This window comes from Pteropus alecto, unplaced genomic scaffold, assembly GCF_000325575.1.
Source record: "Pteropus alecto unplaced genomic scaffold, ASM32557v1 scaffold106, whole genome shotgun sequence".
In the NCBI taxonomy this organism is placed as follows: domain Eukaryota; kingdom Metazoa; phylum Chordata; class Mammalia; order Chiroptera; family Pteropodidae; genus Pteropus; species Pteropus alecto.
Window position 1 is genome coordinate 1,279,740 of NW_006442103.1, and position 21,501 is coordinate 1,301,240.

General features: G+C 41.8%; 1 protein-coding gene across 5 annotated transcripts in view; it reads left to right on the top strand.

The window, feature by feature from the left end:
* Positions 1-21,501, top strand: part of SLC44A3 (solute carrier family 44 member 3) — a 78,159-nt gene that overhangs the window by 26,873 nt on the left and 29,785 nt on the right. For all 5 annotated transcript variants that reach the window (XM_015595359.2, XM_015595360.2, XM_006919537.3 and 2 more), the window contains 3 exons: positions 55-241; positions 8,825-8,990; positions 20,938-21,094. In XM_015595359.2, coding sequence (XP_015450845.1) covers positions 55-241; positions 8,825-8,990; positions 20,938-21,094 — 510 coding nt within the window. The remainder of the gene's footprint in view (positions 1-54; positions 242-8,824; positions 8,991-20,937; positions 21,095-21,501) is intronic.

Here is a 21,501-nt window from a genome sequence, read left to right on the forward strand (position 1 = left end):
CCTTCTCCGTTCTTCATTATTTTGAGTAATTTACTCTAACCCCTTTCTCACCAGGCAGTTCTGCTCATCTTGATTTTTGTCCTGAGAAAGAGAGTGAAATTGGCAATTGAAATTTTCCGGGTTACAAATAAAGCCATCAGCAGCTCTCCTTTCCTGCTGTTTCAGCCACTGTGGACATTTGCAATCCTCATTTTCTTCTGGGTCCTCTGGGTGGCTGTGCTTCTGAGCCTGGGGACTGCAGGTAAGGGCAGTGGGTATGGGTCCCCTCACCTTGAATCAGGCACAGAAACCTTCCTCATTTTGGAATTGTTGGTTGGTTTTCGTGGAGACCAAACCTCTCATGGAACTAGAGGCATCTGATGACAGCAGTGACAACATTTGGGGCTCTGTTATGGCAGAAAGCGGGAAAATTCTTTCTCTTTTGTATTGGCTTTAAAGAAGCTAAATTTGTGTTTCATGAGAGAATAAATTCAGTAAAGACTGAAAGCATTTTAGGAAAAATGACAACATAAAGCCTATAGAAAGAATCTTATCAAATGTCTCTTTTGGATTTAAATTTTATCCAGGGTAATTTACCAACTCCCATCAAATCAGTAGGTGATAAAGAACTCAGGAAAGACCCTATTGCTCAGCAGAGCCAGCCTAAGTTTAAGGCAAACCCACACCAAAATTCACTTGGTACTAAGAGACCATACTGTATCCTTCATTCTCCTGTCTTAGCTATACACTGGTTTTCTACCAGAGATATTCCTCAGAGATTCTGATTCACTTGGTTTGAAGTAGAGCTAAGTATCTCTATTCTTTAAAATTCGCATTCTAGAGCTGTGCTGTTCAAAGTGTGGTCTCAAACCAGAGAAGAAGCTTATGCCAGAATGCATATCACTCATTGCTTTCTTCACCGAGAAAGTCTTACTGTGGGGAAAAAAAAAAGTCAGCAGAGGAAACAATGGGCTTGGTGATACCCTGACGTACATTCCAGCACCAGCTCCTTCTCTCCCTGCAGGCTGGTAACACACGGCGGCTGGTCCGTGGAGCACGCTTCGAGTGGCACAGCTGTAGATCTTCTCTAACGCCTCTGCTTGATGTGGTTACGGCCCACATTTGCACTCCGATGGGAGCGCAAAAGAGTAAGTTACTTTCTGAGACGGTCACCAGGCAGTTAAGAACCACAGCAGGTGTCAAATCAACAAGGCTAATGTAATTCCTTAGTGATTTATCAAGTTTAGCTCCAGTCATGTACGTAGGAACAACTGCTATGTAGCAGAATCTTAGTAAACCGGATTCTCTTCCCTCTCGTCTGGAGTAAACTGATCCCTCGGAGGTACTTCAAGGTGGCAGCAGGCTCCTGCCAGACACAGCCCTTAGAAACCCGTATTTCCAGCTTTGGAGATGCTTTAGGGGCAGTCATTCCTGTTGGAGGGGGTGGGTCTCTGGAAGCTTGCTGAAGGCCTGCAGTGAGCTCCCGATAATTATCCAGGGAGGAATGCTGGTCAGATGGGTACAGGACTGTATTCAGTCAGGGTGAAGTTTGTCTGGGAGTGACAGAAAACTCAAAACAGTGGCCTAAACAAAATATAAGGATATTTCTCCCTCACATAAATGAAATCCACAAGGAGGAGACCCGTGCAGGCATGGTCGTCCAGAGGTCAAGGGCCCAGGCACCGTCTTTCTTGTTCCTCAACCTCTACCACTTGCTTCCACCCCACTCAGCCTCCAACCAGCAAGTGTCGTCCAGCCTTTGGGAAGGTGACGGGGCGGATGATGAGCGTGCCACTCCCTCCCTCACCCCACCAGAGGCCACGACTGCACTTCCACTTACGCCATCGGGCAAACCCTAGTTACAAGGCATTGTAAGTGCCTTCGATGTGTGTGTTGTTATGCTCAAGGTACAGGCAAGAAAATTGAGGCCCTGAGCATCATTTGCCGAGGGTCACTCAGCTGGAAGCATGGTGGTTCTCTGCCTCCAGAGCCCTAGGACAGAGCCCATGCTCATCCCCATCACACGTTTCCCTGTGCCTGGGATTCAAGGATCAGATGTCGACACTAGACCCCCTCAGGACAGAGCAGCACTGGGACCACCACAGCTAGATGGTGGGTGGGGCCATGCCCATAAGATGGTGTTTGGGGCCAGCGGCTACAGCACCAGCGGTGAAGCCAGAGCAGCTGAGAGTGAGGCGTGGCAGGAGGTGGCAGGCACAGTGCACTGGGTGGTGGGCTGTGGTACTTGAGCCCTTGCCCTTAAGAATCACCAGAGAAGGTGAGGTCTTGGGGAATATGGCTCAGGACCTGCGAATGCCCTCCAGCCTCCACCCTCTAGGGCACAGCTCCTACCCACTGTCGCCCCGGACTGTGAGTATGAATGAAGGACGTTTTTTCTGTGGTTAAACCTTGATGCTTTGGAGCAGGGAATGATCCTTTATTCTTTCTTTAATTCACAAACATTAGGTAAACACTGTAGGGACAAGGCCCTGGGCAAGACACTAGGGGACAGTGGTGATCCCTCTCCACAGCATGGACAGTTGAGCAGAATGGACTGACAGTTAAAAATGTGCTCATGGCCAAGGTCGATGAACATCATGATGGGAGAAGAGGCCCGTGGCTGTTGGGGGAGGTTTTCCCTCCAAGTCTATGCTTCAGTTAGAAGAAGTAACAGGGATGCACTCAGCATGCTTGAGAAAGGCAAAGGGCTGTGCTAGGGGAGGGTGCAGCAGGGCCGGGCAGAGGGTTTCCTGTGAAGGGACCTGGAATCCAGGCTGGCTCTGGCTTTCCCTTTTCTCTTTTGTTTTCTGACTTTATTGAAATATAATAGGCAATTAGTTGCTCATATTTACATTGTACAATTCAGTGAATTTTTCTTCAATTATATTTGGCATATAATAATATATTAGTTTTAGTTGTACAGCATAATGATCTATGTAACTCATGAAGTGGTCACCCCACTAAATCCAGCCCCTTCTTCCCCTTTATATATTTATTACAACATCATTAACTATTTTCCTTATGCTGCACTTTATATCTTCATATCTATTTTATAACTATCCATTTGTACTTCTTAATCCCTTTGCCCTTTTTCACCGTCCCCCTAACCCCTCTCCCATCTAGTAGCCCTCAAAATATTTTCTATATCTATGAGTTTGTTTCCATTTTGGTTGTTGTTGTTGATTTTGTTTTTTAGATTACACATGTACATGAAATCATGTGGCATTTGTCTTTATCTGACCGATTTCATTCAGCATAATACCCTCTAGGTCCACCAAGGCAATATACCTTTTTTCATCCCCTTCCTTTTAGTCTGTCCTTTTCCCATTTTTTTCAGTGGAAAAGTCATGCTTTCTTCCAAGCTGCCTCATGAGGATGTTAGGAGGCTGACTAGGACCAGAACTCTGCTTTGCAGATAAGGGCCATTTTTGTTCCTTGTATTAGGGATTCATGTCTACTAAGGAGTGTCTAGTGTTAGCTTCAGCTTTGTGGTTTATTCTCTGCTCTGCCTGGCATATTTGAGAACACAGTTTAAAAGAAAATTGTCTTTTTTTTTTCTTTTAGTTAATAGAGATCTAGAAGATAATGAAAGTTATTTCACAAAGTCTGCTAGTGGCCCAGACTGGTCCTAGGATTTAGGACTAAGTGGAGGGAGCTTGTACAAGAAAAATTTGAAACAGCTTCCGTTTTTCAGAAGTCAATGGTCCATTTGGGAAGGTGCAAAGTGAAGTAATCTCCATGGACGTCTCTGTGCCTTTGCACTTCATTTACACTGATTTGATGTGATCTTCATCTAGAATCCCTTCCTTTTCCCACTCTGACCCCAGCTTTCTACCCCAAATGGCTTGGAAAACTAGTCACTCTTCAAGAAGTCTTTTGAGTATTATATTTCTCAGAAAAATCTTCTATAAATCCCCCTGACATACCTAGGTATTTCTTCTTCATTTTCTTTGCATTTTTTATGTTCTTCATTCTTTCAACAGATATTAATTTCATGACTACTATGTGCCCTGGGTCCTGGTGATACAGTAAAGAGCAAAACAAAAGCACTAGAGAGTGGGAAGAAAGGGGGTAAATAAGTAAATATATTATACATCAGGTGGTGATAAGTCCTGTGAAAAACAGTAATGCAAGAAAATAAATGACTTTTGGGTTGTCTCCCACTAGAGTAAAAACATCTTGAGGGCAGGGACTGTGTCTTTCTTTTTCTGTGTCACTCAGTGTGCAGCCCCTGAGTGAATTCAGTAAGTGTAGGTTAATCAAGAAGTGAGGTCATATCTGTGCTATATTAAGTGATATGTTATACATAAAAAGAATTTGGAAAATTACAGGCTCCGTCAACAAGATTTTCTTCTCTTTTACCCTAGTCCTCATGCCATCAGAGTAGAAGCTGAGCCTGTGGGAGACACAGGAAAGATGGGTGTCAGTGGGCCAGGAGTCCAGCAGGACACTTGAGCCAATTTGCTGGAAGAGGTCCAGTAAACAGAATGTGCCAGAAAGTGGAGCCCTTCCAAATTGGGCCTACTTCCTTTGGGAAGTTATCACAACCAGCTGGACTGTCTTCATTTACACTGATCATAAGAATCACCTTAGTGTTTTGAAATGTTTTAAAGCTTGCTAATAATGCCTGGATGTATAGCTACTTTCACGATGAATTTCCTCTAGGTCATGTTGACAATCTCTAGGAAGATCTCTAGAACATCATCTCAAATTTCTCTATGATAGGATCTATTATTTGAGGAAGGTTGGTTCATTCATTCATTCAGCAAATATTTATTGAACATTTACTGTATTAGACCCTGTTATAGATGCTGGAGATACAGCTTTTCTTTCAGTTGGGACGCCAGAGGGAAATGAAATAAAATAAGGAAATGAATTTGATAGTACATTAAACATTGATAAATGATATAGAGAGAAATAAAATAGAGAAGAGGAATGGGAATACTTAAGGAGGGGTACAATTTTAAATTTGATGATCAAGGACAGCTTCGTTGAGAAGATGATATGTCAGTAAAGATTTGAAGGAAGTGAGGGCAGAGACATGAAGCTCTGAGACAATGTGCCTGGCAAAGAGGACAGCAAGAGGCCAGGGTGCTGGGGACACAGCAAGGAGGCCCGGTAGCTGGAGTGGCGTGTTTGAGGAGAGCGCAGGCCACGAGGGTCCGGTCCCGAGGCCTTGGAGGCCTCAATGAGAACTCTCTAATCTTTGGGAAGTCATTACAGAGTTTTAAGCAGAATAGTGACATGATCTGACTTACATCTGAATATCAGTGACCCAGGGAGGAGATGATGGTGGCTTAGGACAGGGTCATAATGGTGGACATGGTGTGACATTGGATTCGGCCTCTACTTTAAAGGGTTTCATACTATATTAGTTGAGAGGTGTGAAATAAAGAGGAGTTGGGGACAACACTGGGTCTTTTTTAGCAACTGGAGCATGTGATTATCATCACCTGAGAGGGGTCAAGACTTGGGAGCATCAGATCATTTTTAGTTGTGTTAATTGAGATGTCTTTTAGGCAACCAGGTGGAGATGTCTAGTGGGCAGTTAGCTCTTTGAGTCTGAAGGTTCTGGAGAGGTTCCAACGAGAGCTCTACATTTGGGAATTTGGGAATATATAAATATTACCTAAAACCATGAGTTTAGAAGGAATGTGGAAGGGGAAGACGGGAAATCCAAGGACTGTACCCTGGTCACTGCCACATTAAAAGGTCCCAGAGATGAAAAAGAACAAGGAAAGGAGACCTAAAGGGAGCCACCCATACGCAGGAGGAGAGGGAGTGTGCCGTCCTGGAACTCGGTGATGGGTTTCAAGGAGACGTGAATGGTCCAGCGTGTCACATGCTGCTGATGAATAAGATAAGGACTAAGGACTGACCATTAAACTTAGCAACATGGAGGTGAAACAAGCAGTTTCAGAGAAGTGTGGGGGAGTGGATTATCATTGAAATAGGTTGAAAAGAAATGAGAGAGAATTGGAAAGAGTACATGGAGACAATCTTGAGGAATTTGGCTATAAAGAGGAACAAAGAAATAGCAACGAAGCTGGAGGAGGACAAGGAGTCAGGAATAGATTTTTTAAAAGATGCGAGAGAATTAAAAATGATTCACAGAGAGTACTTTGATGAAGCAAGAAAGAGGGGGAGGATTTCTGAAGAGATATCTTCAAGCAGGTGAGAAAGAGGATCTAGTCGGGGATCGGCCCAAGGATCACAGAGAGTTTATCATAGTAAGGGGTGTCGGATTATGGACTCCTGCTGATAGCAGGTAGATGGAGGGGTAGGCACTAGCAGAAGATTTCTGATTGCTAAAATTTTCTTAGAGAAACCAGAAGTTAGGTCATTGACTGAGAGTGAAGATGGGGGAAAAATCTCATAGAGGTTGGAGGAGAAATTATAAACATTCCAGAAGGAGAAGAGATGAATAGACTAACAGAACAACATGTGAATTCCTGTAGTCATTTCTGATGGTATCTTTCTGGTTTTTTGTTTGCCTCTTTCATTTTTTCCCCTAATAGCTAATGTCCAGCAGAATTCCAGTGTACAGTTTATGCTTAATAAAGGTTTGTGAACTTCAGAACTGGAATCATATTTATCTATACCTCAGTGATAGCTAACCCTGTATTGTACTTACTATTCCAAGTGCCCTTCCCAATTAGTCCTCATCACAGGTACATGTATGACATTTAGTCATGAGCCTGGATGGGATCACCAAGGGAGCGAGAAGTAGATATTAATATCTTCAGATTACACTCAATGAAACATAGATTTTAAAAATCCCATACCTGCTCGAGCTTGTCAGTCATTAGGGGACAGTTCAGAGATGTGCACCTTAGCCTGTGTGACAGTCAAGCCCAAGCTGATAACCACAGCCCCAGGGTTCATCTTATCTGCCTAACCTCTTCATCTTTCCATTGAGAGAACTGAGGCCCAGGTTGCTTATCACACATGACAAAGCTGAGACTGGAGCCAAGTCCTCTCCCAATGTCCTTTCCGTGGTCTCTGAGGCCCACCATATCTTGGATCTATTTGTAGTCCAGGTCCTATTAGCTATCCATAGCAGTAGCTACAAGTCATTTATAGGGCTCTTGACTGCACTGTTCCCACCATCCAGGAGAGGGCAGTCATGTGCATGTAAACACGCCTGCCCCACCCAGAGACTTGATTCTAGGCTTTCATCCTGAACGAAGCCAGAGCACCTGACTGCAGAGAATATTTGCTTAAAACAGTGATTCTCAAGCAGCAATTTTGTTCCCCAGGTGGCACTTTGGCAATGTCTGGAGGCAATGTTGGGTTGTCATAATTGGAGGAGAGGAGGAATGATGCTTCCACCATCGAGTGGGCAGAGGCCAGGGAAGCTGCTAAACGCCTTACAATGCACAGAACAGCTCCCCTGCCACCCCCAGAGATTTATCTGGTTCAGAATGCCAGTTGATATGCTTAGAGCTTGGGAAACCCTGTCCTAAACGAAAATCTATAAACAACCTGATATAACTGAACCAGAAGAATAAATAGAAGATGGCTTCAATAAAGATGTTCAAAAACAAGTGACCAGTTGAGGATAACTTAAGGGTTCTGTTACCTTGGGGAATGCCAAAGGTTTGAAGGCCTGCATGGATCTTACCACGTTAGCCACTCTCTACTTGCTGACTGCCGCCATCCGTGTGTGGAGCTGGGACGTGCATGAATGCTCTGTGGGCAGCACAGGGCAGCCACAAGGAGAAACCCTTCCCCCTTAGCATCCAGGGCCTTTGTACTTACCTCTTCTCTGTTGAGAAAATCATTTCTCTTGTTCTGTGGAAACATCTTCCACCTCTAAACTGTTTGCGATGTTATAGACCTATTCTTGCAAAGCTGCAGTCTGTCCCTGGGACCTATGGACCTTACAGCAGCAGCTGTGTGCTTTTTGGCTGTCCTGTGCCTCCTGATGTTCCAGGAAGTGGCTCTCCAAGTCTTCACTGACCTGATCCACCTAAACGTGCCTGTCAGGTCACCTGCTTTGGAACTGGGAATGCTTTTCTGAAACACATCCCTTTTGGAAAAGCATAAGCATTTATCAGTGCCTTACCTGAAAGAGAGATTGCCTCAAGGCCAGAATGAGCCCAGTGTTTGATAAAATACGAATGTCTCTGTAAATCAGGCTGCTCCACTCTTTCTCATAATGTGACTCTTGTTCAGCAGAACATAGAGCATAAGGAACCTAAGACCAGCCTCCGTCTGTAAAGTCAGTTTGCTCTAGAGCAGGATTATCTTCTCCCTCTTCCTTCACACGGGCTCTACTGTGAATGCCTAAAAATACATGAATTATGAACCTAAAAGCAATTTCTAGCTATGGAAAAATATGGAATTATCTTTAAAAGTTGTTTAGGTTGTAGATTATACCGAAGACCAAAGTGCCTACCTTCTTACAGTAGTTTATTTAAAATAATGAAGAGAGAACATCTAGAAATCTATTGCACCGGTGAGCTGTTAAAAACAGTAAAAATTCTTGTCTGTTTTATAAAGGCTAAATTTTTGGTGAATTGGGATTCTGTAACATGGTTCTAACAATCTTTGTGTGGCTTCATCCTCATAAATTGTGTTTTATTACAAAGTGATGTGGTAGAAAAACCATGGGTTTTTGAGTCACTGTAATTATCATTATTGATAGCATTTATAAATTAAGTATGTGTTCAGAATTTTTAAGTTTTTGCTATGGAGATATTAAAGTATGGTGGGTGCTTCAAACTTTTCTTTGGTGTCTGTATTTCATGTTATGCCAAAGGCCAGGCATGAGGAAGTATGGCCTGTCGTACCATGATTAAGAAAACATGGGTGTAAAACATGTTTGTGTTTTAAACTTTAGGAGCTGCCCAGGTTATCGAAGGTGGCCAAGTGGAATATAAGCCTCTTTGGGGCATTCGGTATATGTGGTGGTACCATTTAATTGGCCTCGTCTGGACTAGCGAATTCATTCTTGCGTGCCAGCAAATGACTGTAGCGGGGGCAGTAGTTACGTCTTATTTCAACAGGTAGGTCTAGCATGTTACTCCTGTTGGTTTGTTTGTGTGTGTGTCATGTTGTGCATCTCTAAAGGTATTTTGGAGTTTTGACATGACCCATTAAAAGGGGTTGGCAGGCGTGAAAGACTAAGCTAAAAATTTGGCTGGATGCTCATTAGGTGGTGAAAAGAAATGTTATACCTTAAGTTTGTCACATTTCCAAATTCTTCTTATAATTGAAAGATATCAGAAAGGAAGGACTGACTTCTGTAAATATCAATTCTTACTGACTTCAAACAAAAAAAAGTGCTGTTCTATTTGAAACACACTTCAGTAAGTTCTGTGAACCTCATTTTCTATATAAAATGAGGAGAATGTTTACTTGGAACATAACTTTAAATCCTCAGGGAATTGTACATAACCATAAAATATAATTCATGTTCATATAATTAAGTACTAGAGAATTAGTTACCGGTATATTCACCATGATACTTATTTCAGCGTTTACACCCCTTTACCTCTCGTGTGTCTGACTCTCAAAGTGGGGCGATGATAAAGCCTCAGTCAGGAAGATCATGGCCAGGACAATGACAAGGTTGGACTCAGAACAGGAAGTTTACTCCTCATACGGCCAATCTTCCTCTAACCGCTCAGACCAAATGAACAGATAAACATGACTGTTTTTTTGGCGTAAGAAAGTCAAGCCGGGATGATTCATGCCATTGAGCAGTGACCTCTTGCCTATAAAGAGCATGTAGGTTTTAATACAATGGTGCTATTTGGAGCCTCTGTCATTAGAGACCCCATAGGACACACAAAGGAGCTGCACCCCTTTTCATTGAGAACCTCCAGGGGGCTGGAGGTGGGTGATGTGCACTTCCTGCTTCTGAGTAGGGGGGCAAAGATTATTCTAACCAAATTGGTCAGCAGGTAACAGCTGTCTGACAGCAGTGGTTTTGGGTTATCTTAGCATTTTCAGTGAGGGCTTTTGGTTTGGCCTTCCAGAGAGGCATATGCATGTTATCTCCTAACCCCTCCTTTCACTCCAACTCCCCCCGCCCAACTGTGAAAGAATGAAAGAGGTATCAACACACAAGGACAGTGACAAACAGAGGCAATAACAGCAGATAAGAAATGTCAACCAAATGTCGAAAGCTGAAGAGAGGATAGGTGAGTGGTGACTCTGAGCAGACTAGAGAAAGCTAAAAAGGAAGGAAGGAAGGAAGGAAGGAAGGAAGGAAGGAAGGAAGGAAGGAAGGCGGAAGGGAAGAAGGGAAGGAAGGAAAGGAAGGAAGGAAGGAAGGAAAGAAGGAAAGAAGGAAGGAAGGAAGGAAAGCTTGTTTCTGTTCTGTGTGTTGGGTGGGAAAGAAGGTAAAAATAAGACGCAGGCTGATTTGAGCCACAAAACCCTAGAGAGGCTCAGTAATTCACGTGTAAAATGTACTTCTGAAGATTAGTAAAAGTCTTCCTAAGGAGTGGTTAGGCCCTAGGTTCCCTCCTCCACACCAACAGAAGATGGGAGCTTTGCTGCCTAGGGAGGGAAGCCAGAGAAGGCCTAGACTTGGGGTATCTGGCACAGCTGATGCTGAGGGCGAGGCTCTGTAATGAAGGAAGGTGGAGTAAGCGATAGTCTAAATACTGAATAATGAGGACCTCTCGCTACCACCATCACCAACCCGCATTCCACAGCTTGGCTCCCAGGATATTGACAGCCAAGGTGCTATCCCCAAGGCCAGAGATCAGACGATTCTTCTTTGGAGAAATTGCCTAACCCAAAGTGAAGACCTCCAGGTAATGCTATATAGGGTCCCCCAATGAACTGACCTGGTTCTCTGACTATGAACCAGACAGTGAAACTCACTAGTCAACAGTCAACACTCATACAGAGCTTCCAGTTCACTTTTTAGTGCCTCACCCTAAATGTGTGTGGGCAACCAGTGATTACTAAACATTTGAAGAAAACCTATAGTGAAAGAAATACCAAAAGGAACAAAACAAAAGGAATTTAGGGAAAACAGAGACAATGCAGGCAGCAGAAGAAAAATGCAGACAAAAACAAACAAAAAAACCCCCCACTGTAATACCCTTAGAGAGAACAAAGCCATACGGCATCTATAAAAGAAAAAACAAACAAAAAAAGGAATAGCGAGGGAATAAGGAAGACCTCTTAGTAATTAAAAATGTGATTGCAAAAGCAAAAATTTTCAATTAAATAATTAAAATATAAAATCAAAGAACTCTTCTAGGAAATAGAGCAAAAAAAAATACACAGAGTTGGAAAATAGGAGAGGAAGGATAAAAAGAGGATAAATATAGGAGAGCTAACATCTGATTAATATGAATTCCAGAAATAGAGAACAAACAAAAAAAAGCGAAGAAATTATCAAGAAACTTTCCCAGAGCTGTAGGACATGAGTAAAGAGAAAATCCTAGAAGCTTCTAGAAGGAAAAACAGATCACAGGCAAAGGATCAAGAACTAGAGTGGGATCCAGTGTTCAACAGCAACTCTGAACCAAGAATACAGTGGAGCAAGCCTGTCAAAATCCTAAGGCAAGACGATATCCAACCTATAATTCTAGACCTACTCATACTATCAGTCCAAAGAAGAATAAAGTCACATTCAGACATGTAATATTTCAAAAGACTTTCCTCCCCACATCATTCTTTAGGGAGGATGTTCCCTATTGAAATGAATGAGAAAGCCAGAGAGGGAAACATGAGTTTCAGGAAGTGGGCTCCAACTCAGAGAAGAGAAGGAAATTCCCAGGAAGGCGGCTATGCAGCAGGTGTAGAGACCATCCGTCCAAAGTAGAGCAGGAGGGCAGTGGGCTCCAGGAGGGATATCGCCCAAGGAAGAAAAAGGAAAGTGAGAGAATACCAGATGTGTTTGAACATGTAGAGAAAGGATATATACTTTGGCAAAGCATATGGTGAAGCTCATGGAAAACCAAGCAAATAAAAATGTGAAACAATTATTAACTTCAGGAAAACCCAAAAGTTGTACAGGAAAGGAAATATGATCAGAGCGCCCTACTCCTTGGATCAGTTGTGAATGTTATTTGTATACTGATAGTGTAAACATTAAACATTAAAGCAGATTAAAAGCATTTGCTCTAAGATCAGGAACAAGGGTATAGACTCTCATGACTCCTTTTTAACATCGTACTGGAAGTCCTAGCAGAGCAATTAGGCATGAAAAAAAAAAAAAAAGTCATCCAAAACAGAAAGGAAGCAGTAAAATTGTCTCTGTGTGGAGAGATATCTTATGTAGAAAGAGGACCCTAAAGACTCCACAAAAAAACTAATAGAACTAATCAATGAATTCAGTAAAGTTGCATACAGAATCAACATACAGAAAATTGCTGCATTTTCTATACACTAACAAGGAAATATCTAAAAGAGAAATGAAGAAAACACTCCTATTCACAATAACATCAAAAACAATAACATACCTAGGAATAAAATTAACCAAGGAGATGAAAGACCTGTATGCTGAAAACTACAAGACTTTGATAAATTGAATAAGATACAAACAAATATAAAGATATTCCATGTTCATGGATTAGAAGAGTTAACATTAAAATGTCCGTATTACCCAAAGCTATCTATAGATTCAATGCAATCTCTATCAAGACTCCCGTGGCATTTTTCACAGAAGTAGAAAAAACAGTCCTAAAATTTGTATGGAATTACAAAAGATCCTGAATAGCCAAAGCAATCCTGAGAAAGAACAAAACTCGAGGCGTCAAAATTCCTGATTTCAAACTATATTACAAAGGTATAGTAATCAAAACACTATGGTACTGACATAAAAATATACACACAGACCAATGGAACACAATCAAGAGCTCAGAAATAAACCTTTGCCTAAATGGTCAACTAATATTTGATGAGAGATCCAGGAATACTCAATGGGGAAAAGAGAGTCTTCTTAATAAATGATGTTGGAAAAACAATAATCATATGCAGAAATATGAAATTAACCCCATTCTTACACCACTCATTAGAATTAGAAATGGATTAAAGACTTAAACATAAAACTCCTAAAAGAAAACATAAGAGAAAAGCTCCTTGGCATTGGTCTTGGCAATGAGTTTTTGAATATGACACCAAAGGCATAAGCAACCAAAGCAAAAATTAATAAGTGAGACTACGTCAAACTAAAAAACTTCTGCACAGCAAAAGAAACAGCAGAATGAAAAGTTAAGCTATAGAAGGGGAGAAAATATTTGAAAATCAGATGTCTGATAAGGGATTAATATCCAAAATATATAAAGAACTCATACAACTCAAAAAAAAAAAAGATTAAAAAACGAGCAGATGATCTGAATAGACATCTTTCCAAAGAAGACATATGCTCAACATCACTGATCATCAGGGAGATACACATCAAAACTACAATGAGATATCACCTCACACCTGTTAGAACATCTGCCATTAAAAGGACAGGTTTGACAAGGAAATGGAAAAAAGACAACCCTTGTGCACTGTTGGTGGGAATGTAAATTATTATAGCCACTATGGAAAATATTATAGTGGTTCCTCAAGAAATTAAAAAGAGAAATCTCAGAAGATCCAACAGTCTCACTTCTGGGTATGTATCCAAAGGAAATGAAGACAGATTACCGAAGAGACGTCTGCACTCCCATGTTCACTGCAGCATTATTCACACACAGATTACCAAAGAGACATCTGCACTCCCATGTTCACTGCAGCATTATTCACAATAGCCAAGATATGGAAACAACCTAAGTCGTCAATGGATGAATGGTTAAAGGAGATATGAGAGAGAGAGAGAGAGAGAGACACACACACACACCATCAATGGATGAATGGTTAAAGGAGATATGAGACACACACACACACACACACACACACGGAATACTATTATTCAACCATAAGAAAGAAGGAAACCTTGCCATTTGCGACAACATGGGTGGACTTTAAGGGTATTGTGCTAAATGAGATAAGACAAAAACAAATACTGTATGATCTCACTTATATGTGAAATCTAAAAAAGCTGAACTCATAGATACAGAGAGTAGATTGGTGGTTACCAGGCGCCTGGGGATGGGATTGGGGGGAGGAATGAGTAGATGTTAGTTAAAGGGTACAAACTTCCAGTAAGTTCTGAGGGGTCTAATATATAGCATGTTGATTTTAGTTAATAAGACTATTATATACTTGAAAGTTGCAGAGAGTAAACCCTAAATGTTCCCAAAATAATGTAATGGTAGTTATGTGAGGTGATGGAGGTGTGAGCAAACACGATGGTGATAATCATTTTGCAATATATAAGTGTATCCAATGAAAGCATTGTACACCTTAAACTTACAGTGTTATATGTCAATTATATCGCAAAGCTTGAAAGAAGGCATTAACTAAAAATCTCAATATAATTATGTTGAATAGATGGGGGGTTGGAAAATGAGTGCGGTGAGGAGTTTAGGCTGTGTAAGAGAACTAAACCTGCCTCTTCGTAGTGGCAGGTCAGTAGCCAATATCTGAGGCTGAAAAATCAAGAAATGGCAGTAAGAACATGTGATTTAGACATGCGGAGGTGAGTTCCAGAACAAACAGCTAATATATCTCTAGGGAGAGAAAATTAGGAAGGGGGGGAAGAAAACTGCTGTCTTTCCTATGAAGTCTAGCATTACTATTTAACTTTTTAAGATATTTCACTTATTACTTTGATAATATAAACAAATTAATTTAAAATAATTTACATTGCGAGTCAATTTATTTTTAGCATTATTGTTTCATTCATTAAAGACTTCTGTTTTCTTTTTTTATTTTGTACTAATTTTGAAACCCCAAGGTTTTTCTTTATCTCAAGGTTAAAATTTTTCCCCAAATATTATTTATTTACTTATTTTCAATTACAGTTGACATTTAATGTTATTTTATATTAGTTTCAAGTATATAGCATAGTGGTTAGATATTTATATAATTTAAGAAATGATCCCCACAATTAGTCTAGTATCCACTCAACACCAGACAAAATATTATTGACTATATTCCCTGTGTTGTATCCCATCCCCTTTACTATTTCATAACTACCAGTTTGTATTTCTTAATCCTTTCACCTTTTTCAACCAAACCCCAACCCCCTCCCATCTGGTAACCATTAGTTCATTCTCTCCATGAGTCTGTTTCTGTTTTGTTTATTCATTTATTTTGTTCTTTAGATTCCACATATAAGTGAGATCATATGATATTTGTCTTTTTCTGACATTTCACTCAGCATAATACCTTTCAGGTTCATACATGTTGTTGGAAATGGCAAGATTTCATTCTTTTTTATGGCCAAGCAAAACTCCACTGTGTATAGGTACATCTCCTTTATCCAGGCATCTATTGATGGGCACTTAGGTTGCTTCCATAACTTGGCTATTGTAAATAATGCTGCAGTGAACATAGGTGTACATATATCTTTGTTCATTTAGTGCTTTAGATTTCTTCAAATAAATACCCACAAGTGGAATTGCTGAGTCATAAGGCAGCTCTATTTTTAATTTTCCAAAGAACTTCCACACTGCTTTCCACAGCGGCCACATCAATTTGCAATATCACCAAACATGCATGAGGGTTCTCTTTTCTCCACATTTTCACCAACACTTGTTTGTTTGTTTGTTTGTTGACTTATTGATGATGGCCTTCCTGACAGGTGTGAGGTGATACCTTATTATGGCTTTAATTTGCATTTCCCAATGATTGACTATGAGGACTGACTGTGACCACAGCATATGAGCTGCTGTGCAGGGGCTGACCCCACAGAGTGGGATCTGGTGTCTGCCGGACCACCCTTTGGGTATGCTGCTTGTATGGCTAATTGAGTGATGGTCTGTTGTGGTGTGTAGCCGGCAACTGGCTGTATTTGTTTTGGGGCCTCTTGCAAGGGGCTCCCATGCAGGCCAAGGTCAGTTGCTGCCTGTGACTGGCTCAAGGCTACCTGGTAGGAACCACAAAGCGATCTGTGGTTGGTCACTGCCTGCGCGGGACCTGGAGGCATGGTGGATATGCCATGCCGTGAACCAGGGCTGGCCGCCACCAGTACCTGGCCTGGGGCAGCTCAGCAAGAGGCCTAGGGCATCTCGAAGCCTGCTACCATCTGCCAATCTCAGCTGCTGAAAGAACTTTGGGTGATTCTCGAGTTGGATGAGGTGGGATTTCAGGGAGTCACTAGGGTGGTGCAAGTGGTGTTTACCAGTTTAATGCAATTTCAGGTTCATTCAGCAAAGGCTCAGGGCCAGCTACTACACCAAGGCCAGCTACTATCCACCTGGGGCCCATGGGTCCCTGAGAGATGTCCAAGGAGATCAGCAGCGTGGGCCTACCCCAGCTGGTGAGCCTACTCCGTGGGCCAACCCTGAAAAAGCCTCCAGCAGGCTCATGTTTGGTAGGGCAAGGTCTCAGAAAATCACCCCACTGGAGCCAGCAGGGTTCACCAGGCCAATGAAAGTTCAGATTTGGCCGTGAGAGGGGAGGACTCAACACAGGGACCATGATGGCTGTTCCTCCAGCCCTCATCCTGAAGCCAGTAGACTCAGTCTCTCTCTGTATGTCTCTGGCACCTCCCAAGTTGCTGTTCCTCTGCTGGAGCCCAGGGTGAGTGCCTGGGAGTGAGAGAGTCTCTGCGCTGGCCCTTTAAGAGGACACATGGATGAATGGAACCTCTGCTAGTTTTCACAGTCAGATGAAGAGGGGCTCCTCTTCCAGGGACTGGTACTTCGGGCTGGGGAGCCTGGTGTGGGGCTGGGACCCTTTACTCTTCAGGGGTGACCTCTGCTGCCGAGACATCCCTCCTGATCTTTGACCACCACACCAGGGTTTGGGACCGGTCCATTTCGCATCTCTGCCCCTCTTATTAGTCTCAAGATGATTTCTTTATGTCCTTTATTATAGGACTTCTGTTCAGCTAGTCTTCAGATTGTTCTCCAGGCTGATTGTCCTATAATGTAGTTGTAATTTTAATGTCATGAGAAGAGGCAAGCACAATGTTTACCTATCCCACCTGTAAAATTTCCCTTTTACAATCATTTGCTTGAAGAGGGGTCAACTGGGAACCATAAAGATGTGGCTCAGGATGTGACAGGAAGAAATTAGAAGCATTCGACTTGGAGAAGGCATGATTGCATTTTCATTTTCAAATATACAAAGATGATTTCCATGTGCTGTGGATTTGCTGAAGGAGAAGTGAGGAAGTAGGTTTGTAGCTGAGCCTAAGGAAGATAGGTAGGAGACAAATGCATTTCCTCCTCCTGATGAGAGTTTCCGAAGACAGCTAAAGAATCTCGTTCAGCATGAAGAATGAAGACAGTTTCCATTTTCTGTAGGACTGGAAAGATGAACCTTACAACTTCATCATAATTCTTCCAACCCTATCTTGCAGTGATTTTGCTGAAAGAAGTATCAGGAAATGACAGTCTGTGTGGGGAACACACAGTGCCCCTTCACTCAGGACCCGATTGACATTAGAGGCCACCCATCCACTACAGCCCGGTCCTTGTCTAGGGGCCTCAGCACAAAATTAATTTTCCATATTGTTCAGAGAGTTCTTAGCACTAGGTTGGATCTCACTAGAGCTAAAACTTGCTTCTAGGACCCTGAAGTTCCTTGCTTGGCTTTATGCTTGTTGTTTGGGGGATTAGTAGTTGCAAAACAGCACTTATGTACCATAACTTAAAGGTGTCCCAGGACTAGGATGGATGGGATCGTGAAGCCCTTAGGCCAGCCACTTGAGTCGATGCTGTGTCCTGGGGCCCTGGCTCCATTTCACGGAGCACTCAGGGTAGCTTTAGGTTTAAAAGGAGGAGGATGCTGGGCTCGTGGGGACATCCTGAGTCACCTCCTCTCTCACACTGCCTGGGCCTTCCTTACTGCCACCACCACCAAGAGAATAGGGTGGAAAGTGCTCAAAACTCAGTACTCCCAGGAGACAGATGCATAGGCCTGCCTGGAGGCCCCAGTCTCGATATCAGTTCATCACTGAGTCTCCCAGTATGCCTAACACTGTACTGTCGTCCCATAAGCCAAGTCCCAAAATACAGTTAAGTTTAGAGATAATTTTAAGTTGGTTAAATTATGGTTAAGTTCAGAGTATTATTTTAGGCCCCACCAGGTATAATCAGATCCTCTTCCTGAAGTCAGGTTTTGCTGGTTGTGAGAGAAGCTTAGAGAAAGACACTAGCTGTATACACAGCAGGGGATGGGTGGCAGGATGATGTTACCTTGGAACAGGAAGAGGGTCTAAGAAGAGAAGGTGGGGGCCTCAGAGACACTCCACTTACTTTTCAGGGCAGGTATTAAGTGACTCCTGGCTCTGTGAGCTGGCCTGGGTTTAAAGGGCCTTTTTTTTAAACTGTCTCTCTTGTCATGTGATAACCCAGTTTCTGAACTCTCCTTCCAAGCCAGCTGCAGAGAGCCTGGAGACATCAGCCGGATGCGTTATGGCCTAGGGCCGACAAGGCGGTGTAGAAACTCCTCTGCCTGAAATGGTTAAGCTCCTCCTAGCAAATCTCAGAAAGCTGATGCCTGACCCCAGACTTCAATACCTGGAGGACCAACCCCGAAGGCCCCCATTCACAGTGGCCCACGAATCGATTGTTTCCCTACCAGACTGAGAGCAGGCGTTGTCCTCTTCTCCTTGCATCAACTCTTGAGCACCATAATAAGTTCTTAGACACATAAGTCTCCTAAATGGAAAAGTAAACATTTTTCCTCTTAAAAAAATGAGGAAAGAGAAAAAATGTGTCATATTTTCCTGGCCTATACTATTCTTCTAGTGTATCAGATCAAAATGAATTCATATCAGCAATAGCTTCCCTGGCATTTCCTATTTTCAATAATACTGAGTTGAACCACACGTTGCCCTTTTTGTGGGACAAATAGATTGCAGTTATTCTGCTCCCGATCTTACTTTCATGCTCTCTTTTCCTTCCTGGATGATTTAACAGCAAAATACAGCCATTGCCAGCTCTGGAAACATTGCTGGCTGCATTCCTTTTCCTCCCTCAAAACCTAGGCTGTTGTCAAAACCTTAATTCATGGTGAGTTATTAGCAACCAGACCAAGTTGCAGAATAATCCATTTTGAAGAAACCAAGCTTCTCTTGGAATCAGAGAAGTAGCTTCTCAGAAAAGGCCTCGTTTTCTAGAACAGGCATCAGTGGAATTCGGAGGGTCAGGGGAGGCGTTGTCTCAATCCTTCCTCCTTTGTTCTAGCCTCCAAGTTCGGTGTAGGGAGAAGGCTGTGCCCTTTTCTTTTTCACTTCTTTCCCTTCCTGTGAAACTGAATTTTGCATTCTTGGGAGCTATGTCATGACAAGTCCCGTAAATGATTCACACTGAGGTGACCTTTAAAGAGCAGAGTAGAAATCAGCTGGATTCTAGGAGCCTAGAGCTGTCCTGAAGCCAGAACTTCCTGTCCCTTCGCTTTCAGCTGAAACTCACTGTTACCTCTATGGCTGCAATCCTAGTCATGTGATTTCATGGTGATTTTAATCACCAAGCCAAGCTGGCAATGTTTACGTATGCTAGCGCTTGAATTAAACCTTGTAGGTTGTTATATAATTAAACTTCTGAAAATGAAAATGAGATTAATAGGCAACTTAAAGAATTGGTGGAAGAGGTAGGTGTTGTAAAGAGAGAACCTGGTTTATTTTAACTCATCAGGGTTTTATTTCCTGTTCTATGTTTATTTGTAGCACTGAGTGCCACCAGAAGGAATTAACTTAGTCCAAGAAATAATTTTTTAAAGATTGTTATTAAAATATATATACTAATACATACTATTATATTAGTTTCAGGTATACACCATAGTTATTCAACATTTATATACCTAATGCAGTGACCACCATGATAAGCCCAGCAACCATCTGACAAAGCTATCACAATATTATTGACTATATTCTCTACATTGTATACCACATCCCCTGACTTATTTGTTTTATACCTAGAAGTTTAAACCTTTTATTCCTCTTCACCTTTCTCCCTCTTTTTTGATTTTTCAATTACAGTTGACATTCAGTGTTATTTTATATTAATTTCGGGTGTACAGCATATTGGTTAGATATTTTTATAATTTATGAAGTGATCCCCCTGACTAGTCTAGCACCCACCTGACACCATACCTAGCCATACAATATTATTGACTATATTCCTTGTGCTGTGCTTCACATCCCCATGATTATTTTATAATTTCCAATTTGTGCTTCTTAATCTCTTCACCTTTTCCACCCCTCCCTACAACCCTTCTCCCATCTGGCAACTATCATCATGTTCCCTGAATTTCTGAGTTTTTCTCTGTTTCGTTTGTTTGTTTATTTTGTTGTTTAGACTCTACAAATACCATATGATCGTACTTTGCTAAGTGCGATCATATGGTATTTGTCTATCTCTGTCTGACTTATCTCACTTAGCTTAATACCTTCCCAGTCTATCCATATTGTCACAAATGGTAAGATTTTATTCTTTTTTTTATTGCTGAATAATATCTTATTGTATATATGTACCACAACTTCTTTATCCATTCATCTATTGAATAGACACCTAGGTTGCTTCCATATGTTGACTATTACGAATAATGCTACAGTGAACATAGGGGTGCATAGATCTTTTCGAATTATTATTTTGGATTTCCTCGTATCAGTACTCAGAAGTGAAATTACTAGATCATATGGTAGTTCTAGTTTTAATTTTTTGAGGAACCTCCTGTTTTCTACGGTGGCTGCACCGATTTGCAATCCCACCAACGGTACACAAGGGTTCCCTTTTCTCTGCATCTTTGCCAACACTTGTTGTTAGTCCAAGAAATAATTTAACCTTAGCTACCGAGGAGTATAAAAAATTTGCCAAATGCTTACTGCATCAGTGCTTTGTAAATTGTTGGTACCTTTGTTGATTTGAACCAAAGAGAAGTTTTGTGTTTCTTTTTAAATAGTTTTTTTTTAATTCTGTCTTTTTTTCCTAATCTCAGAAATGAAAATGACCCTCCTGATCACCCAATCCTTTCGTCTCTCGCCATTCTTTTCTGCTACCATCAAGGAACAGTCATAAAAGGATCATTTTTAATCACCATGGTGAGGATTCCAAGAACTGTGCTCATGTACATTTACAACACTCTGAAAGACAAGGTAAGCCAGTACCTTACTGCAGAGTTAATCACTGGAAAACTACAGCAGGCCCCAGGACAGGAATGTGAGCCGTGACAGTGGCCATTTGGAAGGCTCCAGTGTTCTTCAGGTCCCATGTTCCCACCCCATTCCTACCTCCAGCAAACTTTTCGTGTTTTATTTATGGTTTTGTGTTGGTTTTTCCACCCACTTGGAGGTGAGGGTGGGGTGGGGAGGGGGAAGTTCTGAGCTAGGTGGCTTCCTTCTTTGCTAAATGCTGAACAAATGAGAGGAATTCTTCAGAGGAAATTTAAAAAGTTTTTGTGGACATTTCAATGCTTTAAAAAAAAAAAGTAAGAAAATACTCTATTATAATAACATTTGCTTATGTTTTAATGCTAAAATATTCCCTGCCTTTTATATTTCCT